The following is a 10940-nucleotide window of genomic DNA, read 5'->3' as shown; positions in this document are numbered from 1 at the left end:
TCCCGGATCTAGCAGCTTTAGGGCCGAAGATGAAGCAAAAGAGGGGGAGGGGTGCTTTCAGAATGTATTGGAAACCCGGCGTATCAGAAATGCAGTAGAGCAGAGGTCACTGATTGAAACGCGCTTTGCCTGCATCAACAGGGCCGTCCAAAGGCCAGACGGCGGCCGAGGGCGAGGAGGCGACGACTCTGCAAGTAGGGTTCATCTTCGGCTCCAGTATTCAACCCATATATATATATATATATATATATATATATATATATATATAGATATATATATATTATATATTATATATTAAAATGTACTTATCTCTTTATTTCTATTTTAATTGTGATGAATATGTGTATTTTCTCACTTTTCCCTTTTTTTCATGGAAATAATGTGAAATTGTGTAGAATACATTATGTTTTTCATCTTAGAATAGTTTTTGAAGTTTTAATATTTTTTATCTTCTTACGTGTTATCCCACATGTGTTGTTTAATCTTTGTGTGATATTTCTCATGAACTATTTGGTCTATTCCACATGACTCCAAATCTACCAAGCCTACTACAAATCTTCACTAGGAAAATTCAAACATCAAAATAAGAGATTTCACCTCTGTAGTCATTCTCCATCTACTTAGTTGTAATTAAACCATAAAGGAGGTTAGCCATATACAAATTGACTTAAGGATATTCAAAAAGAATAATTCAAGGTGATGAAGAAGTCTTTAAACTATAAAGGAGGTTTACCCATATACAAATCACCTTAAGGATATTCAACAAGAACAATTCAAGGTGATGAATAAGACATTGATAGGGTACATAGGATATTAATTACCAAAGTTAAAGCACTCAATCATTAGGCCAATTAAGTAAACTATAAATGTTTAATAAGTTAGTTTTTGGTAGATTTTCTATAATGTGGCATGCAATACCATATAACAATTGGAACAAATAACATTATAATGATAAATAAGGAAATATTAGGACTCTCAATTAGATATGCAAAAGAATAATATTTTCAATTATGTTTTTATGGATGAAACACACAAAACAAAATTGTTGACATTTGCCCTAGAATTATGGTTATATAATGAAATAAATGATAGTATTTGATCTTTATTCACTATTTTTTGCAATCACTAATAAAAACAAAATAACACATTAATAAAAGTTTATTTTTAGAAACATTTCAAAGAACTCTAACCCTAATTATCAATAATTTTGGAGAGAAGAGAGAGAAAACATTTATAGAAGACAAATTGATGACCACCATCTATAAAAGTTCCTTGATATAAACGATCAATGGATATTTTCATTACAAAGAAAAGTAGTCATCCCACCTTACTCAACTAGAAATTATGTCACTTAATATAAAACACTCGAGACAGATACCCACCACCATTTTTTTCAGAAAATGACATGATAAAGTAATGTTTAAATCTTGTGACCACAATACTGAGTTCATTCTTTCAAAAAATTCCCACTACACTTCAATTGTTTTAGAAAAATCAGCCCTTTATTGGTAACCAGTTAATTTATTATGCTAACTTCACTTTTGAAGGGAAAAAAATTGAACATAATGTTTCTTGATAGAAAGTATAAAGACCCAAAACCTCAAAAAAAAATTGTATGATGGGTAAAAAATCCAAATTCCAATCGTCTTCGTCATATAGATTAGGCTAAGTTTTTAAGTTTTTTGAAAGTTGTGGAATCTCCATAGTCTGGTTTTTCAGGATCAAAATTCCATATATTTTAGATCTTGGTTTCTTGGGATTTCACCACATTTTAAAATTTATTTAAATGTTAAAAAAATAGCCAAGGATTATGATAAAAAGAGCTTTTCTAATTTTTTTAAATGAGTGAAATCTTTGTACTTGCAGTACCAAAATTCGAATAAGTGGAATCTTCCTACTTTGGGTTTTTCGGTATCAAAATTCTTTGTATTTTAAAATTTGGTTTTTGAGATTTTAATTTATGTTTAAAAAATAGGCTATGATTATAATGAAAAGAGTTTTTTTAACTGAGTTAAATAAGTGAAATATTTTTACTTTGAGGACAAAAATTCCAGTAAGTAGAATCTTCCTACTTTATGTTTTTTGGTATCAAAATTCTTTATATTTTAAAATTTTATTTTGAGATTTTAATTTATTTTAAAATTGATTTAAATATTAAAAATTATTTGATCGATAAATTTGTAGATGATTGGAGAATTCAAAAATTGAAAAAAACCTAAATCATTAAGATTAATATCCATTTATGATTCCTTAAAAAAACCCACTCCATCCCTCCATTACTATCACACTATTATCCATCCCTATAATAAATAAAGTAACGTGTAAATACCAGAAGTGTTCTCGAAATTGACGAGACAATGGTGAGATTATGATCGTTTAAAAAACACCCACTCCATTCATCCAATGCAATCACACCATTATGCATCAATGTTGCAAGTATTCCAATAAAGCAACCTGTAAATATCAATAAGTCTTCTAAAATATGATGAGACAATTCCCAAAAATTACTGGACAAGGTTGCACCAAGCTGTGAAGGAGTTGTTGAAAAAAGGAGACTTACATCTTTTGAAAACTTTTGACTGATTGGGGATTTTTCTTTGAAACAACTGTTGAATATATCCGTGGTAAGAAACATATATATTGATTGAGTCATATATGCTTAGAAAAAAAGGAGGTCGATGTATATTTTTTATTACTCACGTATATCTTTTATGATAGAATGTATGCACTCCATTAAATGCCTTAGCATTTCTCTTTTTTTCATTACTTTGGGTTTGATATGGAATGTTGCAACTAGTGAAAGTCAGTTGATGAACTAAGGTTAACTATTTATCCCACATAGCCTTGGCCACTTTTGTGCTTAACAACTTTCATTCTTTTTTAGGTTTGTTTTCACTTCCCATCTCATAGTTTATTCAATTTCACAAGGGGCTACCAATGTATGGTTTACCATTTTTGTGGGATTTTATTCCTTTTTAGGTTTGGTTTCACTTCCCATCTCATAGTTTATTCAATTTCACATGGGGCTACCAATCTATGGTTTACCATTTTTGTGGGATTTTTGAAGCTGGCATTTCTTAACTACTACATATTCATTAATTTTTTAGCAATTGAACTACCCTGTCCATCACCAATTAAACTACCCTACTACAAAGGATCATTTATTTTCAACAAAGAAGTTCAATTAAATTTAAATAAAGAAAGTTCTAATCATTTTTCTTTAACAAATTAATATGAACTTAATTAACAACATTTTATTAATATTATTTAAAAATGAAATTTAATTAGTTTCAAAAATTTATGTATTTTAATATTAATTATTTTTTACTAAATTAAATATATATTATAATAAAAAACATCATAACATTATAATACCTTATAGCTATTTCCTATGCATACAAAAAAAGTTTGATATAAAAACATTTCTAATAGCAAAAATATTTCGATTTTTTATTTTATCTATTGGGCTGATTTACTCACTGAGCCTAGATGCTCATTCTATAGTCAGGTATGTGTAACCATGTTCGTCTATCATGAAATTGAAATTTTGATCATATCCACCAAAATAAAAATTTAAAAATAAATAAATCACTATACAAAACATTTAAATAATGTCTACTCATAATTTTCTTTTATGAAATCAAAAAATAAATAAATAAATATACAAAACATTTATACAATATCTATTCATAAAAAAATTTACAAATGAAAAAAATAGATAAATAGCTCCCTATAAAATCATGTTAAATCCATATTTAAAATAAATGTATTATGATAATATTATTTTTTTAGATTATCTTACTTTACAATCGATGATCGTTCATATAAATTTGGAACCTTTTAAAATTTCCGTCTATTATATGTGTCAGCTTAAAATCTTGGAGTTTTTAAACGAGAGTTGGGATTCCAATTATCCTTCTTGAAATCCTGTTCAATGTTTGAGTGGTGTGTTAGCGTAAAAGCTGAAAGTGGGAGGGCATGTGAGATTCCAATTCTCGTTCTTCTATCCCTCTTGGAAGTGGGAGCGCACATGAGATTCTAATTCTCGTTCTTGAATTTCTGTTGAATGTGTCAGTTGTGTGTCAGCGTAAAAGCTGGGAGTGGGAGGACAGATGAGATTCCAATTCTCGTTCCATGTGTCAGTGGTGTGTCAGCGTAAACGCTGGGAGTGGGAGCGTAAAAGCTGGGAGTGGGAGTGCAGGTGAGATTCCAATTCTCATTTTGAATTCCATTCATATTTCTAATAGGAGAGCTAACAATATTATGATAGCAAATGCTTGTTATGAAAGGACGGGTTCGGGAGAGATGGAGTTAATGGCTCGTAATGCTCAAATTTTCAATGCTCATAGCGAGGTTGCAACGCGGATGAAAGCGAGGAGAGGACGGAGGACTCAAACTCTGGTTGATGATGCGGATATCATTTCGTACTGACGATAGTGTTGCTGGAGCTATGGGCCATGACAACATTGCTGGCCTTGAAATTATTTAGTGCATTGTACCAACCAGAAGTACCCTCGATTGAGCTGTGGTGCTGGTGGAAGTTAGAAGTGGTTCTTGAATTAGGTTCCATTTTCTAATCCTATTTCTGAATTCTAGGTGAAATGTGATTGAAACTGTAATCACGCCGTAAGGCATTTCCCTCTGAAATAAACTCTCCAAACTGCTGTCGTGTCAAAATATGTGCCATTCGATTTGGTTGTTAGACGATCGAGTAATCCTTAATCGTTGATTTCAATTGTGCAATGCCAGGCGCCAGGCTCCATACGAACCGTCAACCGTCTTTCAACAAGATAGGTTGCGGTGAGCACAGACAAGAAGGAGGCGCCTGGGGAGGCCAGACATCGTGGTGGTGTGGAGGGAGAGACATTAGTATTCGCAGAACCACAAAATCGATGGCCACGCACAGCCAAATAACCAAGCAAGACCGTCATCCCGTCTGGCTTGCCGATGCGCTGATTCTTTCAGCCGTTGCATACAGCGACAATCCTCGGCAGGAACTTGAAACACTGAACCGTAAAATTTACCCTATCATCGCCGAGTCCAAAACTACTTACTTGGTCTTTGTATGTTTTTTAGAGCAGGTAGCCATGGCAGCCATCGGGAACCCAATTGCTGGATTAGTGCCTGATCCTGAACCTGAACGCGAGACAGGTATGTTGGACCTGCCAGAGAGTTGTATACTGGTCATTTTCTCCTTGACTATGCCGTGCGACATTGGCAGATTGTCAGTTGTCTCCAAGCTCTTCAATTCTGTGGCCTATTCGGGCGATCTGTGGAACAAATCCCTTCTTAAAATATGCCACCAGATCGTATCCAGGGCTGACCCCCCTGTCCCAGCTTCAATGGTAAAACTGTGCGCTCGCCTCGTCGATCCAATTCTCATAGATGGGGGCACAAAGGTATTTATATATCACTCATTCTCAGGGTTTTGGTTGTCATATTTGGGAAAACGCCGTTCATCAACTCATTAATAATTCATATTCATATGTTTTTGTTCTGCTGGAACAACAATAGATGGCCTGGCTGGAAGGATCCCCAGCGAAATTGGGTTACATGTGACTCCAGGTTTGATTATCAATCTTCTTTTTATTTTTCAATTTGTTTGTTTAAGGGTCTCCTTCTCTTGTTGGTTTTGAGGTCACGGTATTCTGTGATGGCTTCTCATGGAGTTATCTGGTTCAAAAATCATATGCAGGCAGCTATTGGCTTTAGAGCATGACGATGATTTGGAGTTCTTTGGGGCTAATTTTTTGGTCGACCCCATATTGTATTTTTCGAAAACGAGGCTTAGGAATGCCTACATTGCTCTACAGGTATGGAGGATTGCGTGTGTTCAAAGCGATCCTTCTAATGTAAGTGGAAGTTGGGTGGGAGTCAATTTTTGCACAGTTGTGTCTTTCGCCTTTGGACCAATGTTGTGGTTGGGGTTTATCTGAATCATGCTGAGATTACTGGATATGCCTTTGGATCAATGTTGTGGTTGGGGTTTATCTGAATCACGATTCATGCGGAGATCACTGGATATTTCCCTAGGGAGCTTAGGTTTGGGCTATGATCTATCAAAGGTCAGATGCCCAAGTGGTAAGAGACTCTGAGAAAGCCAAATGAACGCCTAATGAGTACCTTCCTCTTGATGTATTGAATACCCTCTTCGCTTTGGGTCTTCCTGTTGATTGCACTTGCAGGGAAGTTGCACACATTTTGTCTTTGCTTAGCCTTCTGTGGCAGGTTGAAGATTTTATGTAGACTTTTATAGGTCACTTGATTCTTTTTAGAATTTGGTCCTACTTTATTCATTTAGAGTTTTGGTCATACTTTCGGTTAGCAGTTTTTAGTCTTTACAGGACTCTGGTGTTTGTATTCGTTTGAAGTCTTTGTTGTGGTTCTTAATCAACACCAATTTTCTTTCAAGCTCTTTGGAACATTAATATGACAGTTATTAGTGTTTGCCGTCTCTGTGCCTCTGCATCTCATTTTTTTGCAGCTTTAGAATTCAATCATGTTCTTTGTGGTTACTTGACCCTCTTTTTCAGAGATTTAATCATACTTCCTAATTGGATCTTTCAACCTCCTCAGGCCTCATGTTCATGCATTTCGATACATTTTTGTGAGTTCGTCTTTAGTTTCAACTCCTAAGTGTTTAGGCATTGGTGTTACTCCCTTCTCAGGGTCTGGTTCTTTGCAAACACTCATCCACAAAACACAGGGTATCTATCCAGACCTTGTAGCCCAGACCCATTTTTTATTTTTCACGTCTTTTCATACTTCCCTAAATTGCACTTATAAGTTATAAGGTGTGTTTGTGTACATTCACCATGTGGTTATGTTTACAGTGATCTAAAAGCTGTGTATATTTGACTTCTGACTTATTGTTGTTGTTGGGTGAACTACCAACCGCCCAACCTTAATGCCGAGTATTCCGAGTCTGCCGTAGATAAATGGCCTTGCTCTCTATTTCATAAAAGAAGCAATGATTCTCTAGTTTTTTCGATTGTTTTTAGTGTCTGTTCTTTTTATAAGTTGTGTGCTCTTTGTATGGGGTTCAAGCTAGCACATGATCCTGGTTAACTCTCCTTGTTTTTAAACAGAGGAAACCCTCACAGAGTATACATTGACTTTATGGTTTGTGTTCAGATTCGAGGTGCTGGCGGAATTATCAGTGGTTTGGTGGTTGGAGATCCGTGGTCAAATCGACTGCAGGCTTTTGTCTCCGAATACCAACTACAGAGTGGTGTTTGCCCTTAAATTCACAGAAAATCCCTCTGGGTGGGAAGTGCCAATTAGGTTTTCTGTTACAACGCCAAAGGGAGAACAAATGGAATTAGAGAAGCCTTTGAATGAAAGAAGAGGTGAAAACCAGGGTATAAATGGTGGATGGATGGAAGTGGTTGCAGGAGAATTTACAACCAGACCCGAAACAGACGATGGTGATGACTCTCACATCAAATTTTATATGAAAGAAGTGTTACGGAGGATTCCTAAATGTGGGGCTTCTTCTGGTCAGCGTGAAGATTGAGCCCATCTACACATAATTGCATCTATTGTGTATATTGCATCTGTTTCATGTTGTAGACTTAGTTGCATTTATTGTGAATAGTGCGTCTGTTTCGTCGACGCTGCTGGTTGTGTCCCTCCCTACACATATTTTATTTGGTTTTGGAAGTTGCACATGATGACTCTGTTTCGTAGGCTACTCTGTTGACTTTGTTGAGTTTTACCATTAAATAAAACAAAACCGGCCCTGATTTACGAAATGAAAAAAGCCTCATTTTCACGAGATTTTATTTCCTTTTCTAGATGGCATTTTTGGTTTTTTGATAAAAAGGCAAGCACTTATTTTGTAGTTGGTAACTATGTTGGAAAAGATTTTGACTGAATTGAGAGTTACATATTGTTAGCGTTGGTCTTTTCCAATGCATATTTTTCCATGGAGCTAAGTGTTGTGATTCATGTAGGATTATTATCTGCCTAGTTGTTACGCCGTAAGGCGTTTCCCTCTGAAATAAACTCTCCAAACTGCTGTCGTGTCAAAATATGTGCCATTCGATTTGGTTGTTAGGCGATCGAGTAATCCTTAACCGTTGATTTGAATTGCACAATGCCAAGCGCCACTCTCCATACGAACCGTCAACCGTCTTTCAACAAGATACGTTGCGGTGAGCACAAACGAGAAGGAGGTGCCTGGGGAGGCGAGACATCGTGGTGGTGTGGAGGGAGAGACATTAGTATTCGCAGAACCACAAAATCGATGGCCATGCTCAGCCAAATAATCAAGCAAGACCGTCATCCCGCCTGGCTTGCTGATGCGCTGATTCTTTCAGCCGTTGCATACAGCGACAATCGTCGGCAGGAACTTGAAACACTGAATACCACATTCGGCTTGCCGGAAACGGCGATCTATGAATTTCTGGAAGAAGACAAGCTGCGAAAAGAAGGCTTCGAGATCGGCCGAAAGCAGGTTCTTCTGGTCGTTAAAAGCCTGGCCAAAGATCACATGATCATCGCCTGCAGAGGCACCACGGTGTTTATAGATGCGCTAACGGATCTCAACATAATGCAGAGGTCCTTGAGCCTGGGAGCGGGAGCTGCTCATGTGGGGTTTCTTGACAGAGCCGAGAGCATCCCATTGAAGTATCTTAGGCGCCAATTAATACAAGGGAACAAAATTGTATTGACGGGCCATTCTTTAGGAAGAGCCATTTCCTCGTTGCTCACCCTAAGTTTTGCCACGAACAAGTTCAATGTTATTCGTTCGGATGCCCTCTCTTCACGGATTCAAAATTGGCAAAACATATAAATTCGCGTTACAGAAGACACTTTGTGCATATAGTTTCCAAGAGCGATATCGTCCCCAAGCTTATGCCGTTTGCGCATTTTCTGTACACCCTGTGGGCCGGCTTGGAGGTCGGCCCACTGGAAGATGTGTTCAACATAACGCGGCTAGCGCTTCTGGTATGGAAAGTGCTCCCCATAATCCGTAAGCAGCGTCTAGGAATAGCAACAGTGGCGACGCAGGCGGTGTCGTGGGTACCCGGCTTGATTCGTGGCTTCGTCCATCGGTTGTTAGCTTTGGTGTTTTCCTACCATTCGGGGTCAGGCTACTCCTTCGTAGGCCAGATGGTGCTGCTTGATGCAGACAAAATCTTTGATGAGGATATCGATGACTCCTCGGATGTGGATAAGCACCTGGCCTTTCAGTTTACTCAGGTTGTTTCCATGGACAGCATAAATGAGCACAGCCTTCTTAGCTACATCGAAAATGTCTTTTCTGTTAAGACGAAGGAAGAAGAATATGATTCAGAGCCAGAGGTCCACAGAACCACGGTTAGTGTTTCGCTTGCTGATGGTAGGGATAGGAAGAGTAAATTGAGTAATAATCGGATTCGTCTCACAGAGTTCGAACCCGAGACCTCTCATTCTACCGAAAACCCTGCCGGGAATATTTTGAATAAAAGAAAGAATTCAAAGTCTTTCCGAAGCAAGGTTGCGTGCTTAATCTTTGCTAAGCGTATGCAGGAGTCTGCTCCCATACCCATCAGGCAGAAACCGAAAGAGAGAAAGATGGCTTGCAATAGTAATGAAAAACCTGGGCAGATTGGGCAGATTTGCTTGCAAGTGGAACACACTTTTCGTGACATCTTCCATTTATTATGCAGTTATGCAATTTCGCAAATTTTATGCATTGCAATAGCAAATGAAAGGACCCTGTGGGATGTAGCCTGTATCGCAATTTCTCCTGTGCAAGGAAAAATGTTTGCCCTTAACCTGAACCACACGTCTCGATGTTTGGTACGAACATTTCAGTTGTTCCTATCCTGTAATTGTTCTGAGGATGTACGGTTGAAAATTAATTATGTTCGGCAAAATGGACGTCTTTTAAAATGCAAAACGGTCAAATATTTTTATGCTGTAAGGTGTTTCCCTCTGAAATAAACTCTCCAAACTGCTCTCGTGTCAAAATATGTGCCAGCACGACGCTCCATACGAACCGTCAACCGTCTTTCAACAAGATACGTTGCGGTGAGCACAGACGAGAAGGTGAGGCGCCTGGGGAGGCGAGACATCGTGGTGGTGTGGAGGGGGACTGATACATAGATACCCATTTGGGTAAAAGGTTTCCTATTTATGATGGTGGAAGACGTTTGTACACAGCTGGGCCATTGCCCTTTACCTCAAAATAATTCAACATCTTGCTTGTTGAGGGGGACGATGGACGTGGTCCAATAAGGGAGCGTCAGTTCAAGATACTTATAAATTTTAGGTCAATTCCTATCTGGGAGGGAGGATGATGCTCTGCATGAAGCCCTGCAAGTTCTTGATATTGTTCTATGTGAGCCACCAACTAAAAGGTACATTCCTGTTAGCAGATCATTTTATTCTGGCAACCTGGGGGCAAAGCAGTCCCTTGGAGAGGGATTGGAAAGCTGGCGTGGATTTTACCAAAGTTTAAGGCCAACCCAAATGGATTATCGCTCAATATTGATATGTCTTCAACTGCATTCATTGAATCATTACCTATGGTTGATCTTGTTTCGCAACTGTTGGATAAGGATGTGAGAGCAATACCGTCTCCATGTTATACAAAGAGATTGGTCAACACAGGCTTTTTTAGTTATCTGGATGTATGTTTCAATTGCCTCGTAAGGAACGAAGGAACCGTCTCTGAGTGTTGGGGTTGCTTCTCGAAGTAGTGAGGGGCTGAACCGTGCTTTCCTTTGGTCTGTGTCTCAGTCAACAATACTTTGTAAGTGATTTTGAAACTTTTGTAACGACATCTTACAATATTCCCGTAGCTAAAATTCATTTGATTGAGCTGAAAATTGTGCATGACTTAGCATCATCCCAATGCAGAAAATTTAGTTGAGATCGAGAAAATAACCGGTGGCTTTGTAACGCAAATTGGCAGAGGAGGATTTGAGCGTCTACGCCATGCATGTCTC

At 37.9% G+C, this 10940-nt stretch overlaps 1 protein-coding gene across 1 annotated transcript; it reads left to right on the top strand.

Annotated features, from left to right (window-relative positions):
- The first annotated feature begins 4742 nt into the window (after positions 1-4742).
- LOC149237894 (F-box protein PP2-B11-like) lies at positions 4743-7516 on the top strand. Its single transcript, XM_089369421.1, has 4 exons — positions 4743-5399; positions 5515-5555; positions 5715-5813; positions 7135-7516. The coding sequence occupies exons 1-4, from the start codon at positions 4743-4745 to the stop codon at positions 7514-7516; spliced, it is 1179 nt and encodes a 392-aa protein (XP_089225547.1).
- The last annotated feature ends 3424 nt before the right edge of the window (positions 7517-10940 follow it).

This window comes from Pinus tabuliformis, chromosome 8 (genome assembly GCF_031772625.1).
Source record: "Pinus tabuliformis cultivar Carrire ecotype Pingquan chromosome 8, CPIR1, whole genome shotgun sequence".
Taxonomy (NCBI): domain Eukaryota; kingdom Viridiplantae; phylum Streptophyta; class Pinopsida; order Pinales; family Pinaceae; genus Pinus; species Pinus tabuliformis.
The sequence above is the reverse complement of the archived record's forward strand: the minus strand, read 5'-3'. Positions and strand labels throughout refer to the sequence as shown.